The sequence below is a fragment of the Rhamphochromis longiceps genome, linkage group LG5 (genome assembly GCF_057381845.1).
Source record: "Rhamphochromis longiceps isolate RC_006_pf linkage group LG5, R_longiceps_female_GT1.1, whole genome shotgun sequence".
In the NCBI taxonomy this organism is placed as follows: domain Eukaryota; kingdom Metazoa; phylum Chordata; class Actinopteri; order Cichliformes; family Cichlidae; genus Rhamphochromis; species Rhamphochromis longiceps.
In genome coordinates, this window is record NC_140561.1 from 24,514,289 (window position 1) to 24,533,234 (window position 18,946).

The 18,946-nt window shown below is 42.4% G+C and overlaps 1 protein-coding gene across 2 annotated transcripts in view; it reads right to left on the reverse strand.

Moving 5' to 3' along the window:
* Nucleotides 1–461: 461 nt before the first annotated feature.
* Nucleotides 462–18,946, reverse strand: part of kcnab2a (potassium voltage-gated channel subfamily A regulatory beta subunit 2a) — a 121,088-nt gene continuing 102,603 nt past the window's right edge. The window contains exons 6-15 of one of the 2 annotated variants that reach the window (XM_085406786.1): nt 17,804–17,848; nt 17,205–17,249; nt 16,881–16,924; nt 15,140–15,226; nt 9,083–9,168; nt 8,802–8,922; nt 8,039–8,133; nt 6,748–6,868; nt 3,620–3,708; nt 462–1,630 (exon numbers count right to left, since the gene is read on the reverse strand). In XM_085406786.1, the coding sequence (XP_085262912.1) occupies nt 1,541–1,630; nt 3,620–3,708; nt 6,748–6,868; nt 8,039–8,133; nt 8,802–8,922; nt 9,083–9,168; nt 15,140–15,226; nt 16,881–16,924; nt 17,205–17,249; nt 17,804–17,848 (823 nt within the window). In that variant the 3' untranslated portion in view covers nt 462–1,540. Of the gene's footprint in view, nt 1,631–3,619; nt 3,709–6,747; nt 7,924–8,038; nt 8,134–8,801; nt 8,923–9,082; nt 9,169–15,139; nt 15,227–16,880; nt 16,925–17,204; nt 17,250–17,803; nt 17,849–18,946 lie in introns of those variants that run through there. The other variant, XR_014911752.1, reaches the window with a different exon arrangement.

The following is an 18,946-nucleotide window of genomic DNA, read 5'->3' on the forward strand; positions in this document are numbered from 1 at the left end:
CATACCATAGATAGATTACAAGCTGGACAGCACATGCGTCAAGATGATTTCTATAATCTTGTAATAGTGAAACGTTGGGTTGTTTTCTCAAAGAAAGAAAGAAAAGAAGATCATCTTTGGCTCAAGCCACACTAAAGTGTCCACACATGAGACGAAAACAGATAACTAAATACAACCTCCTGACTTTGTGCACGCCAACACACGACTGAAACTGCCTGCTCCGTTCCCTGAGCTGCTGCCACTCGCCGATTAACCAGACACACGACTCCTTCCCCCCCAGTCAGGGAGCAACAAACACCACTTCCACCACTCAGCGGTCCAGTTTATACCGGGGACACATGACCAGCGCAGAGAGGCAGCTGTCGAGCTGCTCGTCTACAAGCCCAAAGCACAGTTTGATGCAACTCTAAATAAGGCAAAATACTTGAACTGAATTTGATTGAGGAGAAGTTTCCATGAGATGTTGAGCCAACACTGATATGAATATTCCCTGTACACCAAAATCCTCAGCCTGAAAAAAAGCGAGAAAAGCGGCCGGGAAGCACAGTGAAGCAGGCCGCTGCGTTTGATATAACACGACTGCAGTTCCTGCTGTTAGGGAGGAATAAACTGCTCATCTCTTCAGTGGCACGCAAGTTGCCCAGACACATCAGCCTGGCTCCTAAGCTCCATCATGGCGGGTGGTTCACTGTAAGGACGGAAGCCCTGATGACTTCAGAATGTCAGAGCCACGCTTACACAGGAGGAGCATCGGAGCAGTAGGCTGGACAAACGCACTGCCAGTGAAGAAACAGAGGATGAAGAGAGGGAATTATGAAGAGGCGATGTGATTCTATAGTGCAATGGCTGTGAGATAAGACTGTTGTAATACCCATCCTCTCTCCTCTTTGAAACTGCCTTCCAACACCTTTACTGACTGTACTAAAGTGCTGATTGAAGCCCGTGAGGAGGCTCTGGTAATGTCGACAACACTTTCAGAGAAATCTTGACGGATTTGGACAGTACACAGGTGTTTGTAAACAGAACGTCCAAACAACGAATGCATGGCTATGGTACATGTGCAACAATAGTTCTCGTGTATTCATACAGCATGAATTTCATCTTCCTTTTAGTTGTATTCGGTTTTAAAAAGAGAAAAAAAAATAGAAAGGAAAAAAAAAAATCTGGCTGCCAAGCAAGCGTGTGCTTATTTAATTTTTTTAATAAATGTATTTTTCTCTATAGTTTTAAAATACGTTCAGCTGAATTGAATGTATAACTAATTTAAATATGAGCGCATATCTCTAACCTCTCTTTTTCCATGTTTGTGTCTTTCTTTGTCAATCCTGTCATTTCCAGTGGAGGTGACTGTATTTTTTCCCCCTTTTCTTATCTTATCCCTGTAACTCTAAATGAGGTGCCCTGCGTGGCCTTGGTGTGGCCAGACTCATGCGCCAGGGTCTCACTCAGTAAAAGCTCAAGCAAACAGAGGATCAGGCAAAGGTGGGGCACTGCGGCTGCAGGCCGGGTGCAGCCCTGCCGGGCGGGGCCGTGCCACGCGTTAGGAGCGGTAGTCCTTTTTACTGTACGGCTTGTTCCCCAGGATGCTGTCCACCTCGTGTGTGATGGATGATGACAACTTTGGAAGAACCTACGACACGACAGAAAGACAAGAGGTGAACGCACTGCAGTCGCCATGGTGTGTTGCAGTTTCACATCGCTACCTATAGAGAGTGTTGAAAGGATTTTTACAAACAATCTCAACGTTGCAATCTCCAGTCCAGCTCAAAATCCAAAAACAGAAGTGGCATGTGTTTATTTTTTACTTTATTTCTTTGTTGTTTTATATATTAGCTTTATGCACAAGTTTTTATCTTTATAGAAACAGCGATATGTAAAAAGGCTTCAGTTCTAATAAATTCCAGAAACGTTGGGATGCTGGTAAAACAGACATTTTAGTATTTCATGAAAAATATTAACTCATTTTGAAGAAGACTTTGAAGAAACAGCAGGTAGTTTTATTGGTAACAGGTCAGGTCTAACGTGACCCTGTATAAACAGAGCAGCCTCTTAGAGAGGCAGAGTTTCAGCAGTCTGAACAAAACTGTGGAACAAGTTCAAAATAAAGTTCTTTAATGTAAAATTGTGAAACCTTTGAATAAGAATATGGAGAAATCTCTGTGCGCAGAGGACAAGGCTAAAAATCAGTACTGACTGCCCATGATCTTCACGTCCTCGGGCAGCACTGCACTAAAATCAGGCATTCTGTCATGGAAATCACTGGATGGACTTCCAGAAATCCCCGTCTGTGAACAGAGTTCATCATGCCATCCACAAATGCAGCTTAAAGCTCTCATGCAAAGAAGAAGCCATATGTGAACATGAAACAGGAATACTGGCGTCTTTTCTGGTGCAAAGCTCGACCTGTCTGCAGACAGGCCCAACTTTCCACCAACTGAAAGAACATATTTCATAATGTGTCAAATGTTTTATGTTCTATTGTGAATAAAATGTTTTATATTTGAGATTTGCAAACCATTGCATTGTATTTTTATTTATATTTTACACAGCATCTCAACTATTTTTGGAACTGGGGTAGAACTTTGTAAACAGACACTACATAAAGTATTTATAGTAAAGTAGTGCATCACTGAGCAGAGCAGAAATATGAAAACAGGAGGAATATATTGTTCCTTTTAAACTTGATAACTGAGGAAGCTTGACTCAAAGAATAATTATTTTCAACAAAAAGGCTGTATAAATAAAGATTTATGAAAATACATCACTAAAAAGAAAAATTTATTAAGATATTTTGCCCTTTTTGATAAAAATACAGATCGTTTTACTCTGAATTTCAAAGTGAGGAGTAAAATCTTCTATTTAACCGGAAAAGAAGCAAAATAAAAAAAGAGATTAGATGGTAGTACAAATTAAACAGGAACTTTTCGCGTGTAGAGAATAATAAAGTATTTGCTCTTCCGACAATGCAGACATTAAATAAAAAGAAAGAAATAATATTTTTATTGAAACTTCCTGAGAAAGTCTTTCACACCAGGGGCCGTTTCTATTTCAGCGTCTCTGATATAAAATTCTGGCAAAAGGGAAACTGCAGAGCCCTTGGGAAATGTGAGCATAGCATTTCAAACCCGAAATATCAAACGCATTCTGGGAGAGGACACACACACACACACACACACACACACACACACACACACACACACACACACACACACACACACACACACACACACACACAGCATCGGAGTAGATGAGAGTCAGAATGCTTTTTACTTCGGGCCAGACATAATGTGAGGAGGGGACGTAAACCCGCACCGGTCTGAAAACCCCATTAAAGAGTGCATCTTATCAGTAGAGGAGGAAGCGGCTGTGAGCTCATCTCCAATCCCACTGGCAACTGATACTCCTCTGACCTTATTAACTCAGTACAGTAAAGCACCCAGGCGTGCAGCAGCAAACTGCCCAGGAGGCCAAGCCGTGCCCAGGAGAGGAGGCTGCCGCTATGGACTGTAAGGCACGAATACGAGCCCAACAAAGCGGGTCAGGTTGCATTTTCACAAATTAAGCTTCTGATTTGTTTCGCGGTAACACAAGCAAAGCGTACACACACAAACACACTCACCTGGATCGCTCCTATGTTCTCCATCAGCTGGTCGGTGTTGGACGCCCCTAAAAGGACAGAGCTCACCCCCTCGTTCCGTAGGCACCACGCTGCAGGAGACCAGTAAATAAGGATGACACCCCTACCGTGATTAAACACACGCACATACACACACACACAATACCCGAGACGCAAACACACGCTGATTACTATTTGTACATGAAATGACAGCCGCTCCCTGATAAAATAAACCAACTGCTATACTATGGCAACATTACTCATCAGGACCTCGACACTCGTTACACTAACACTGGATCAGCGATGGAAGAACCAACCCACTCATGCACACACCACAATATAAAAATGACTCCTGATCAGATGCTGCTCAATGCCCGCCTACATTACATCAAATTTCAGTACTATACCTTAGCTCATGCCGTGTTGAAAATGTAACTTGGCATAGCTCACTGCAGGTAAACTGAGTCTCGTTGTTGCACCATGACTAAATGATTTGAATGGAAAAAAACCATCTGGTGCTTACTTGGTTCTAAAGTTGTTTAAATACAATCTCAGATCAGAACTGTGTCATTATTTAGCTGAAATGAAATAAACCAAATGCAGAAGCAGCGTGTGAAAAAACTGAGTACACATCATGATTCAGCAGATTGTAGAAACACCTGTATGAGCATTAGTCTCTCACATCGGTGTGGAGGAATTTTGACCAACTCTTCTTTACAATGTTGACTCTTCCACAGCATGTCTTTATCCCGTCTTCCTTCTCTCACTCAAACCGGTCGCAGCAGATGGCCCCGCCCCTCCCTGAGCCTGGTTCTGCTGGAGGTTTCTTCCTGTTAAAAGGGAGTTTTTCCTTCCCACTGTCGCCAAAGTGCTGCTCATAGAGGGTCATATGATTGTTGGGCTTTTCTTTGTATGCATTATTGTAGGGTCTGCCTTCCAATATGAAGCGCCTTGAGGCGACTGTTGTTGTGATTTGGCGCTGTATAAATAAAACTGAATTGAATTGTTGCTTCAGTTCACTGAGATTTGCAGGCATTTGTTTATCCACAGCTCTCTTAAGGTTGTCCCACAGCATTTCAATCATGTTCAGGTCTGGACACTGATGGATTGCAACATGCCGACTCTTTTTTCAGCCATTCTGTTGTAGATTTACTGCCGTGCTTGGATTTATTCTCCTGTTGCATGACCCAATTTCAGCAAAACCATTACCCGTTAGAAAGACGTCCCCAACTTTAACACCATAATGCTTTAGTATACAGTGGAGCTCATAGCTAACTCAGCGGCTGCAACTTGCTGTGGTCCTGTGGCTGTAAAACAAGCTCAAATCATCATCCCTCCACATCAGTCCTGACATCTGGTATGAAATGTTTGTGCTGTTTTGTTTTTTTTCTAAAGGCAGCGCTTTGTATTATGAACAGACATCTCCATTTCTGGTCTCATCTGTCCAAAGAACATTGTTCCAAAAGTCTTTGCTCAGATGTGGCTTTGGAGCCCTACGCCATGCAGTCATTTTCTTTTTAGCAAGAAAAGTCTTTTTCCTGTCACCACTTCCAAACGAGACATACTTCTTCAGTCTTTTTCTGATTGTACTGTCGTGAACTTTAACATCTAAAATGCTAACTGAGGCCCATGGAGTCTAAGATGTAGCTCTTGGGGTTTTTTTTGCAGTGTTGCTGAGCATTGCATGGTCTGTTATGGGGTAAACGTGTTGGGACATTCACTTGTGTGCGTGTGTGATGATTACAAACTGTTATGAAACAGAGGTGATCACGTTTGCTAATGACCAATTAATCAAGTGCCTTTGATAAGCGACCTCCGTTGGTGACTTACCATCTTAATTCTATAGAACCAGTAAGGGTGTACTTAATTTTTCAAACACTGCTTCTGGATTTAGGTTTGTTAAATATTGACTGTGTAATTTATTGTGTGATGTTCATCTGTTTTTCCTGGTATATATATATTTTTTTTCATAAGACTAAGTTCCCATCCCTTTGTAAAGCACAGGTAGTGAAGCAGGAACTTGCAAAAAACTCATGTACAAATACTTTAGAACCATTTTCAGGTGCAAAGCCTGAATAAAAGAACTACATCTCAGAGCAGCTCTCTGCTAATAATGTTCAGAAAACCTGCCTTTTTGTGATCACTGCATACAAATACAAACACACACACACCCCATCCTTGCTTGGTCTGCCATTGTAATTGGAAACTGTATTATGCAGTACAACTGCATGCTCTTGAAATTCAGGAAAATACACTGGTAAGCATATTACAGTATAATGGAATGAGGAATGCTGCTGTAAAAATGGTGGGATTATGATTCTACACAAATCTTCAATAAACATGAGAATACGGCCAAAAAAAGAAGATCTTCATCGGGAGTGATGCAGGTGCAGACCTTCCCTCAGGCTGCTGAGATACTACATTTGTTTACTCTGTTCTCACACTTGCAGCCTGATTCCTGAATTTACCACCTGCTCAAGGAGTCTCGGGATAAAGCCCAAGGCGAGAAGCAGTCTGTTATTGTTTTATAGTTTTTATTTAATGCTGGAGTGACACAGCGATCTAGAAGACTGCATATAAATGTCCCGTGCTGCCTACAGGAGTGCTGGAAGGATTTATGGTAATTGAGGGAGAACCGAGGGTGTCCACTAATGGCCCGTGAAACCAAATCTATGACAGTGTATTACTGTGTGGGTGAAAAATCTGCTGCGATCTGTGCTGAGATAGGAGACCGACTGCGAGATTTATTCGCCGCGTCCCTCTCGACTGCCACTTTAACGACGCTTGCAGGACTCTGCGTCTTTGGGGTTTGCACATTTACTGCCCGGCAAGTGAATCGATACGAGTCATCCTCTGGATTTATATCTGATACTGTGAGTTCCTGTCCCTTTAAGACGCACTATTTACCTTTCTTATTGCTTTATTTCTTAAATAGTCCCTGTTTTGTTTTTCCTCATAAATATACTTTTTTTTTTTTAACTGCACACTTACAACACACACACACGTGACAACACAACACACCAAGTGTCAAACCAGACAGCTGCGAGAGCGGTGCTGACCTCGGCCTGTCCGAGGCAGAGGGACGGACAGACAGACAGAAAGAGAGAGAGCAGCAGAGTGTATCTGCGTACCGATGGCGAGTTGGGGCAGAGTGCAGCCCAGCCGCTCCGCGATTGCCTGCAGCTCTTTCAACTTCGCCTGCTGACGCCGGCCCTCCTCGCTCAAGATCTTGTCCTTCAACCACTGGTAGCCCTGTCGAAAACACAGCACACCTGCTCAAAAACACAGCCCTGCTCACACCGCTGCGCTGCAGCTCCTGTGTCACCAGGGCCTGTTTTTAAACACGTGACTCTGTCTCCTGCTGTCTACACCTCAGCCAGGGAAACACAGCTCACTCTATGCTTTTGTAAAAAAATAATAATAGTCAGTTCATTTATAGCAGATTTACAAACATTACAAAAATTAAATATGTTAAAAAAGTGTTAGTTTTGTCCCAGCTGAGTTATACAGTAGCTTTGATATCTAGCTGGTAGATCTAACAATACAGAGGATGTGATTAGTATCACAAGGATTCACTGACTCAACGATCCAAAACACCACAAACATCCACAGACAACACTGAGCCGAACGGGAAGCAGCACATTCAACATAAGTCACCAAAAGTACTGCACGACACCAAGATGGAGAGCTTGCTTCATGAACCGGCAGAGCTCAAACCAACAATCAGTGACACACGATCCACAGAAACACAACATGCCACTCCAGCACAGAGGGACAGAACACCAATCAGGTGTAAGCTTATGTGTTGAGCTGTCTTGGATCTCTTATTTTTAAAAGTCTGCATGCTGAATGCTAAAATATATTTCAGCATCACAACATGACATGATGGAAAGTGAGGGCTGCTGAGTTCATCTGTCACAAATACAGGATTGAATCCCTGAAGCCGCGTCTCCTCTTTAATCATTTTTAGTAAAAATGGACGTTTTGTTTTCTTCTTCTCCTGACACAACACACTGAATTGATTCCCGATTCATCTGTCAATTTATAAAGTGAAACATTTTTATTTTTAAAGTGTTGGTATCTGTAGTGTCAAATAAAAATTCACAAGTCAAGCACGCACATGTGCCGCACTATTATTGTTGTGAGCGTAGGTGTTTTGTGGTCATTTGCGTGGACTAAAATATATTAAGCTGACACCAACTGACAAACAGTGTGTAGCAGCACTGCTTGTGAAGCGGTACGCAGTGCATGGCGTCGGCATGGCACTGAAAACACACAAGGTTACAGTATGTGGTGAGTAACAGAACCTGAAAGACACAAACACACACAATAAGCAACCAGCAGTGAAACGCAGCACAGTGACAGCGGCACAGATGATCAGAGTGGGATAAAGAAGGAGCACAGCGAGCGAGGCTTGTCTACCTTAAGGGAGGCCCGCGAGTAGGGAGGGACCCTGCCATCGTATTTCCCTGAGATGATCCCACAGGCCAGCGGAGACCACGTCATGGCCCCCACACCTGAGAAGAGAAACATGTGATCACCACTGAACAATTTTTATCAGCCTTCAATAAATTTTAAAAAAAGGGCTGAACTTTGCTGAGTTGATGATGACCATTTCTCTACTTCTCTTAAATCACACTGACTGTTCACACACTTCCACAGCATGTCTTTTATTCCGTCTTCCTCCCCTCACCCAAACTGGTCGCGGCAGATGGCCGCCCCTCCCTGAATCTTGTTCTGTTGGCAGTTTCTTCCTGTTAAAAGGGAGTTTTTCCTTCCCACTGTCGCCAATGTGCAAGTGGGGTCATATGATTGTTGGGTTTCTCTCTGTATGTATTATTGTAGGGTCTACCTTACAATATAAAGCTCCTTGAGGCGACTGTCTGCATTGAATTGAAGCTAATAAAGTTATATGACAACACAAACAAGACTTTAACCAGTTATAATCAGAACTGCACTGATCTCCAGTGCTCCAGGAAGTAAGAGAGAAGTTCTCATGTTACATTTCTGAAATGCTTCCTTTTATTTTCATCAGACCCGAGATCCAACACCTGGCTTCAATTTAACCTTGTGTGTCCACGTGTCAAAAATCCCTCTAGCTCTGTGGGTTTGTGTAAAAAATAACTTTTGTAATGCTTTCATGGATCAATTCTCCACGTGGAGGCACAAACGCACCACTGCTCACCTATCTTATGGAACAGCTCAGGTAGCTGCACCTCCACTTTCTCTCTCTGGAACATGTGGTACTCCGCCTGCTCGCAGATGGGGGGAATCTGGTTGAACTGTCTCGCAACAGAGTACGCTTCCTAGAGAAAAACATGCAAAGAGTTACATAATACAGCAGAGTATGTAAACATTTTGTATTGGGAACAATACTGAACAAGAATAGAAATAGTAGATAATGTGAAGCTGGAAATAACTGGAACTTGTGAAGATAGAAGGAATGTATTTTGGACTGAGTCTCACCATTATTTCCATCGGGCTCCAGCGGGATGTCCCCCAGTACATGGCCATGCCTTGGTTTATCACATGGGTCATTGCTCGAACCGTTTCTGCAAGTTACACACAACAAAGATGAGGACAAAAAACCCCAAGAAGTTTCCCACATTTTTGGTTACACATACAAACATCTACACATAAACACACTGTTCCACTGGTGGATCCGGTTTTTGATCTGCAAAATGTTAAAACTCTGGATCTGAACACAAAAGCCCGACCCACGTGTTTAGGCAAGGGCAGCCAATCAAAATAAAGGTAGATTGTTAGATTGTAGAGTGTTAAATGGCTTGTTTCAATGCTGGATCAAGGTGTAGTTTAAGATAAACAAAGCTGCTCGAGTGGAGTCCAAAAATAAAAATATGTAGCTCTGGCAGCAGCACCATGCTCTCCCGTGTTTTAAATGCACCTTAGAACAACACGCAGCAACGCTACACATGAGCGAGAGGAGGGAGGTTTGGGGTCTTCACACACCCCTGTTCTCTGCTGGCCATCGGGGCGGGGGGGCTGGGAGGAGGTGTTGGCCGTCCGATTGGGATCTGGGATGCGGGGCCTCCCTGCTGCTGCGGAGCCTGGGGCGGTCTGCTTGCCTCCACCCCGGGGGAAAGGGTAACATCTCCTGGGCCTAGGTGCCGTTTCCCCCTCTAGGGGCGAGGGTACCTGGACCTGGGGTATAGAGTTTGTTTGGGGAGTCTGATTGTGTGTACAGTGTCCATGTATGTCTATCCCTACGTTGGGTGAGTGTTAAGTATTTGTATATGTGTGCATGAGGGTGGAAATGCATGTTTGTGTCTGTGTGTGCCTGTTTGTGTTTATATGTCAGGTCGGGTCTTACACTCCACCTCTCTGGGAACTCCCAGGCCCTCCAACGGCCTATCTCCCCTCACCAGAGTCCCTGCCGGTAACTGATGCCCTCAGGGGTCGGTGCGTTGGTGGTTCTTGGTGTCCGGGGCTGGGCGCTCAGGTATGTACCAGCTCGCTCCCGGTGACTACTTGGCGGGGCCTGGTGCCTGTTGCTCAGTCAGGCCTCTTCCGGGGCAAAGGGGGGCCCCCAGGCCTCCGGCCTCTGGGCCTGCGGCTCGGTTCACTCTGGCACAGCTGGCTGCCGGCAGAGCCGGCGGGCACGCCACTGCAGCCCCCTCTGGCTTCTGCTCGGTGGCTACTGAGTGACCCCTCATCTGGGGCTCGCCTCAGCTCTTCCCAGGAGGGTGGCACGGATGCCCCTCCGGTGGTCCTCCTTGGGCTCTCGCACTCTGGGGCCTCTGGATGTCTGGAGCCTGGATCTCCTCCATGCCTGCTTCATGCCCTGGGGGACGGGGTTATGGCTCTCTACATCCTCTAGCAGACCATTACATGGGGAAACCTTTTGAATACAAGCACGCTGATCCACACAGGTGTGCACACGGGTGTTCACTGTTCATAGACATAAACTACACCTTTATTGGCTGCTATTTCCAAGCACATTGTGCGCTGTCGGTCCTGCTTGCTACACAACAACATTCAATATTTAGTATTTACTGCTGTTTACGCTTAGCTAGATTAACGTGATGGTGTTGTGTTTAGTATGTTGCTCTGTTTTTTTTTGCTTGTTTTCTCTTCTTTTTCTCTCAACAGGTGATCCAGGAGATTTTTGTTTTTCTTTTTAAGTGCCCTTTCTCACTGTCCCTCTTCCCTTCTGTTTTTCTTTTCCTTCATCTTTCTTTCTCCCTTTCCTATCCCTCAGTCATGCCTGTCCCGTCTGTAACAACTGAAAATAAAATAAAATAAATAATAACAACAAAGGTTAATCAAATGAAGCAATATGGCAAGGCCGTGATGATCCATTTGGCAAAGTAAATCCATTGGGTATCCTTGTTGGTCTTCAGACAACAATTCTGACGGCTAAAGAACCAAATGGGACAGGCAAAAAAAAAAAAAATGTAGCTTAAAAATAAAAATAAAGAGCCAGCCTTATAAAAGAAAAAGAAAAAACCCATTAACACTCGTTTCACCCTGTGGTGTTTTCCGCAGCATACAATACCTCAAACAGTGTCCTGGTACTCTAATTTATGTGCATCTGCTTGTTCTTTCTTCTTCTAAAAGAAGCACTCGTTATCATTTGCAATCCAAATGGCCTCGGCCATTCAGGACAGAAGTGGAAAAGCTGATTATGTTAATCAGAATGGAGCATGATTCACCCTGATGAGGATGACATCTATTCATAACAAGGCACTTGAATGACATTAATGTTTAAAAAAAATAAAAAAATCCTAAGAATCTGTCAATTTCGATCTGCAGCGGGCTGCAGAAAGGAAATCCAGTGAAATAAATACGAGACGACGGCCGTATTTGCACCACTTCAGATCTTTAATTGTGCCTCTTCAGTGGTTTGACAAAGTGGACTACAGCTTATTTATTTTAAGCACAGATGGTTAGAAAATATGTCAGGGGTGATTTATTTTTCTCTTTAATGTGATGACTGGATGTTGCAGAGAGATTAATCTCATGTTACTGTGTCAACACAGCACTGCATTTGATTTAAAGCCGTCAGGTGGGAATGTGTTTTTAAAGCATGCATGCTTATGTGTATGATAAGAGAGATTTGAATAAACAAATGATTCTGATAATTATGCTAAAGATTATAACATAAAAATATACATTAGCAGAGGCATGATAAGAGAGCCATGGCACTCAAAGAATCCTGATTACACATCCGCAGTTTAGCTCCTGTCATAAAAGAGCCAGTCAACAGCTGAAACTAGGATATACGACCCAATCAGTGGGTAATGTTGCATTGGCACAGTAGAAGTCTATCACAGGCTTCTACTGCACATCTGCAACCTTAACAAAGATGTAGATAAGTCAAATTACATTCATGCAAATAAGCTTTAAGATTAGATTTGTTCAGTGGTTTGTTCAGTGGTTGTATGGATATTGAAATGCACTCCCATTTATACAGTTCTTTTATAATCTTAATGACTAAAAGTCCCATTTTAACCCCCATTAAGCAACATACATTTATACAGCACTTTAATTACCTCATACCCACGGCATATTCAGAATCACCAGTTAACCTAATGGTCTTTGTACCGTGGGAGAAGGCATGAGAGAACGCACACAGGCATAGGTGGGGATCGAGCCGGTTATAAGCTTGTTGTAAGGCTACAGTGCTAACCACTCGACCATCATGGCCATCCATGATAAACGGCCCTGAGCCATGAAGGAAGAAATAATGAGTATTTTTTGTGAGCATCAAAGAAGTTGATGAAAAGCCCTTTAACCCTCATTCTAGGCAAAGCTTTAAAGCAGTTTTTGGTTTGACTTGGTTGCTTTTATACAAGCTGTTTTTATGTAACATTAATTAATTTGTTACATTTTATGTAACAAATTAACGATATGGCTCTCTCCTCACCACAGACAGCATAAAAGATGTAGCTTCCAGGTCTAAAAAGCAAAGGTTGATCCTTAAGTAGCCTAAGCCTAAATTCACTCTAATGGGCATCAGGGGGCGAAAGCTGTGGATACTGAAAGACTGAGCCCTGTAGAAGTCGCGCAATCTGATATCGTCGTGTTGGTGTTGTTCCAGGATCAACATTGCAAGTGACCAATCAGAATGTTGTGACGTCATACTTTTGCGACTTCGGGAAAAACCGCCGTAAAACAAAAAAACTGTACTTAAGCTGCAAGAAACCGCCTCTGTCCGCCGATCAGCGGACCCTGACCCTGACCCTAACCCTTTAATAAACACTATGCAGCATTGATATTGTCCTTGCAACATTGGAATTTCATAAATGCACAAATGGCTTGGCGCGCCAAAGAATAACGTCACAAGAATGTGATTGGTCACTTGCAATGTTGATCCTGGAACAACATTTACTATGCTGTTCCAGGAACAACACCAACACGACGATATCAGATCATCTGTAGAAGTCTATGGTCTCTGTGTTTCAGAAAGGTACATTACCCAGCACATGCGCGAATGCTAATGACTTGTAATTGACAAATCGTTATCCAGTGAGTTGAGTAGTACAGCGGTCCCCAACCCCCGGGGGGTCCATGAGTCGTTTGGTACCGGGCCGCGTGAGTTGAGGCTCAGGTGTGAAATGTATGGTTTTCAGCGTTATTTTGTTATCGTTTTTATCGTTAACTCAGTTTTCCTGGGTCTTTTCACGTTTGTTATGAATAAATCTTCTTTTTTTTCGGTACCGGTACTAGTTTTATTTTGTTGTATTTATCCGCGACACCTAAAGGCCGGTCTGTGAAAATATTGTCGGGCATAAACCGGTCCGTGGCGCAAAAAAGGTTGGGGACCACTGGAGTAGTAGGTGAAAGCAGTTATTTTTATGTATTTATTTGATGTTACATAGGTAGGCGAGTGACAAACTATTATTGCTTTTAAATAGGGCTTTTCGATATAATGATATATATAAGATGACGATATGAAAACGTCTATCGTTTCATATTATGCTATCGTTTGTTTTGTGGTGTTGCAAAATAAACTGTTTACGTCAATATTTTTCATCGTTTTGATGGTCACTGTAGAATTTCTTAAAGTTCTCTCTTTCTCTTATATTTAATATAACCACACTATGGACGGACAAACGACTGTTCTTATGCGTTGTCGTTAGCAACAACGACGGTCGTGTGCCTCCGCTGTCCGCTTGTTTATTTTCCACATAAACCTTTCAAAATAAAGCTGAAGATCCTGTTGAGATTTTTCTAAATCAACTGAATCACGTGAAATAGTATGCTGAGTGTTTACAGATGAGAAGCTAAAAAGAGCCGTCAGGTGCTAAAAAATAAACCTTAGAAAAAGTTTTTCCCCCGCAGCACGCCGTGTAATAAATGGTCACAAAGAAAATTGCGGCTGTTTCAACTTATGTAACACTCGACTCCAGAGTAGATGGTGCTACCAGCATGTTGAGATGTTTATTGCTGCCTCTCCTGTTTGAGGTGGTGGTGGGTTTTTTTTTTTTTTTTTTTCTTAAGGTGGCCTGAATGGGTTGGTCATGTTTCAACGGCAGTTCTGATGAAAGATGCTTATCCCAAATGGTGTGTGGAGCCAGGTGGCATGAAGATAATCATCTGTAGTGTTTCATGTGCAGTGTGTGTAACACGTGTGAGAAATTAAATCACAGAGCTCCAACTCAGCTTGTGTGTGTGCTGTTGAGCAATATCTTGCGTTATCTGACTGTAATTTCCGTCTTTTTATCGATCTAAGTGATAACTTGTTTGGTTCGCCTGCAGACCAAATATAAAAAATGTCAGATAGCGATCGAAGCGTCCCAGACAAGAGAAGGAACACGCATATAATAAGACGGGCCCTATCACCCATCAATAATCCATCACACTGATGCACTGTTTCTCATAAAAGAGTCGAATAGACCAAGCCTCTCATCTTGGGAGTGTGTGCTTGTCTTAAGGGGTTTACTGTGTTTACTCTGACAGTAGCTGTTCACTTCCTCTTCACCCTGTTTACCCCTTCAGCTACTGCCAGCATAAAATACACCAGATGGCTTTACCACTACAGATTGGAAGACGCATATTCAAAACTGCCCATTTGAACTGTGTGCAATCTCTAAAGGGCAGAGGGGCGTAAGAATTGCCTCAACCTTTACATTAAACAACACCAGCTACTTCTGCTCAACAAGATCCTGAAGTATTCTGGAAGAGCCAGCTTGAGTGAAGTAGCAAACTGAAGGCAGAGAGATGGCCCCTGACCGGACTACAACCCGAAGAGGAACTATAACACGGGAGCAGATGGATACTGTGTGACCAGCTGAGCCCCCACACAGTTAGCACTCTGCCATTTAAAGGTCTTCAGCATCCGCATCCATCCTCATTCTGAGTGTGGAGGTGGAAGCACCAGGACAACAGGCAGCATTTAAAAATAGATGTTTCAGTTACAAGAGATTTGTATATCCGAGTCTTCACGTTGCAGTCGTCATAGAGACAGAAAGAATGCCTTTTCTCTAAGCACAGTATGACAACAAGTGATAAAAAGGTGATAAATAGGCAGAAAAAGGGTAGAGACAATAGAATTGCTACCTTCCATTGGTGTATTAGGGTCCGGTCTGTTCGCGAAAACCACATCCACGTAGTCTAACTGCAGTCTTTCTAAAGAGGCTTTTAAACCTGGAAAATAGGAACCACAGTTGAGCAGCAATGGTACTGTGACTGCAAATATCAAAGTGTATAGAAAAGTAGTGCAGAGGATTATCAAACTGCATACTTTAAATTAGAGCTGGGCGATATGAGATTTTTTCATATCACGATATGTTTTTTTCATTTCAGGCGATAACGATATCTATCACGATATAAGCCAAATAACTATATTTGTAAGATTTAAATGTGCCGTTGCTCACAAGTAAAATGTGAAATAATCAGCAGCTTGTTTTTAAATATTTATTTCCCATAATAAGTTCAACAGGGTAGATGTACTTAAGGAACATGAGACTTTTTCAGCTAAATAAAGGCAAATATTGCAAACTACACAAAAGACAGCCGCTAAAGCGTTTAAGTTTCAAAATAGAACAAATGAAACAGACTAAATTGTCAATTCCACTTAGAAACAAAATATTAATTCTAAAAATAAATCTTAGTTTGTTTTACAGAAGAACAGACAAAACTGACTAACTTTTGTCAATATCAAATAAACTGAGAACTAAAAGAAAATTCTCAGTCTCTCCTTGTTGTATAGCTGAGCTTTTCAAACAGTTTTAACAGTTACTTTAGTCTGACAAAAGCCGAATGACGAATTAGCGCTTCCAGTCAGAGACTGAGGCTACGTCCACACGTACACGGGTATTTTTGAAAACTGAGATTTTCCGTTTTCGTTTTAAAAAATAATCCCGTCCACACATAAAGGCAGAAATGAAGGAAAACGCTGCTATGAACATGCCAAAGCAGCAGGTGGCGCTAGATTCCTAACCGTGCAGAAATGTTGGCCAATCAGAAGTCTAGAAGCCTCGGTGGGAAAAAGTAAACAAAGCTGGGGCATAGAAGCAGAACCGAGTCGTATGTGTGGAGGGACAGTAACTGTGTGTATATGTAAGCATTTAAACACTGCAGAGAGTAGAATTAACAGTAACAGTATTGTAGAAATTCATTTCACCGAAACAATAACGTGGCGCACAGTGTGACGCATGCACCAGTTTATTGTATTTCCAGACTTGCTTTCGGCACAATTTACAGTGCACGCTACTCTGTTTTTTGTCAGACTTGAAATAGCCGAAATACCTTCAAACTACGGAACTTCTATGGCTCTTCCGTTCGACAATCTCTCCGGCGTTGGAACCATCATCTGTTTTCTCTTCGGTCACGCTCGGTTGATTTTTCTAGTCGGCACACTCATTTCCTCCATTACGCGCTGGCTCCATTACCCGCTGGCTGCTTCCCAAACAAACACACGTGCGGCTTGGCACTTGTGCTGTACGTAACAAGTCACGCGACGTGACGCTGCGGCTGTGATTGGTTCGGCTCTGCGCTACTGAATTTGGATCGGCTGACCTTTTTTTTTTTTTTTAAGAGAACAAGAGCGGCGAGGTCTATCGCGATAGCTTAATTTCTCTATCGAGTAAAAGTTATATCGCGATACATATCGTTATCGTTCTATCGCCCAGCTCTACTTTAAATGGGTTACTGACTGTAGCCAAAACTTTTCCAATAACTCCAGGGGAGGCGTTAGTTTTTAAAATGAAGCTTTGATTCCCTTGACCCAAAGCTATTAATTAATTTTGTTGTTGAAGTGTCAACATTTAATCCAATAATACGCAGCACTGCTACTTACCTTCTATAATGTGTTTTCGGGATAAACCTCTTTCAGTTTCCGCTCTATATGAAAACAAATACAAAAGAAATGAGAGTGTGTTTGACACCATTATTTAAAATGTGACTGGTACGGCTCCTGGACGGTAACATAATATCATTTTATCCTTTATGAAATATGAGCGATGTTTCCAGCTTTATTGAAAGCACCTGACAACAGATCAGTTTGGATGACACATGATCCCATTACCAGGAGCATCAGGAGAAAAATTACACGTCGAGAAAAATTACACGCGAGGGTAGTTTTTCCATTTGGGCAAACAGCAGAGTTAAGGATGAAACTTACTTTCCACCCCAGAAGATCTTTGTTGTTATCACCAAACTCGAACGTCTGGAGAAAGAAAAAAAAAAAAAGTAAGCAAACATCTGTTACAACATCTGCCAAGCAAACATGCTGAACTACATCAAAAAAAGCACTGGAGTTGCTTATGCACATGCACAAACTATAATCTTTAGGTCATTCATGCGTTTCTACCTTATTCTATCAGCATCACTCTCGCACACATCCTACAATAACGGTGTCTGTGCCAGAACGCAAACAATGCCAGTGAATGAGTGCTGCGAGCACATAAACCTGATCTGATATAACCTGAGCTATACAAATACCCATACAGGACCGACAAAGTAGAAGACAAGCCACTAGAAGTTCATCCATTATTTATCATCTTTGAGGAGGAGACACTGGAGTGTGGCAAGGCTGCCCACATTAATCTTTCATCTCCCCACCTTACTGTTCCGGTTCACAACACACAAGCCTCCCAATATGTGCAGAGGAACGAGATGATACAAGATTAGGCCAGATGGCTGGGAAGGAAATTAAAAAAAAAATAAAAAAAAATAAATAAAAAAATACAAAATGCAATTAAAGTGTGCCTCATATCATACCTCCATCCTTTTTTCTTTATGATGTTTCCGAGCACCACCTCTGCCCTATGAAACAGATGGAAAGAGAGCATGATTAAAAAAAACATTAAAAAATAATAGATAGTCTTGAAATGATATGAGCACTTATATCCGACTGTCTCAAGATTTAATTATTTAATTGATTAACGCAGTCCAATTCTTCGCCCGGTCCCAGCTGTGCTGTCGAGCCACCACCAAGTCACTCATTAGCAGCCACAGGGGTGCTAATGAGTGACATTACGTTCAACACGGGGCTCATTAGGGCTGGGCAGAAACCTGTCAGCAGGATGTCTCTCCAGCTCCCTCTGACAAATAATGAGACACCTCCTTGTGACACAGTTTCACATAAAATCCAACTGGCTGTAGAGGTAGAAAAAGCGTCATGCCAGCTAAGATTTGTTTACGTTTGCCGATGAGTACAGTAGTGATGGGTCGTTCGCGAACGAAATGGCTCTTAGAGCCGGCTCTTTGAAGTGAACGACGCGAGCCGGCTCCTTATCGCGAGCCGTCACGTGGGTTTTTTTTTTTTTTTCTTTCTCTCAGCCTCTCTCTCGCACTTTTTTTCCGCTTCACTCTGCACACGAGCCTTGTGCTTTACGCTGGGCAGAGGGGGGAGGGGCGGTAGTTACACTCAGTAGCACAGGAACAGAGCCAGAGAGAGAGAAAGAGAGGCAGGGACAACAACATTAGAAAGGTATAGTAATCATCCACAACTATTTTCGGTTGCAGATGATAAAGGATTGAGAAAGTTTATTCATGCAGGTCCATATGACAGAGAATATGCATGTTCTTTTAGTTTTCATATTATAATTTATATTTAATTGTGTTGTGGTTTGCAGTGTTTTGTGTTCTTTTCACTTTAAATTTGTGAAAGGAAAAAGCTGAAAATTTAAATAGTTAAAAGTTGAAATGTGAATAGTTGATTTTTGTATTATATGATTTATTTATTACATTTTATGTGGAGTGAATAAATAAAAGTATATTTACGGTGGCCCCTAGAGACAAAGCACATACAAACTTCAAATCACGTACGAACTCTGAAGCATGTACAAACTCCAAAACACGTAAAAACACGTACAAACTCCAAAACACGTAAAAACTCCAAAAACACGTAAAAACACGTAC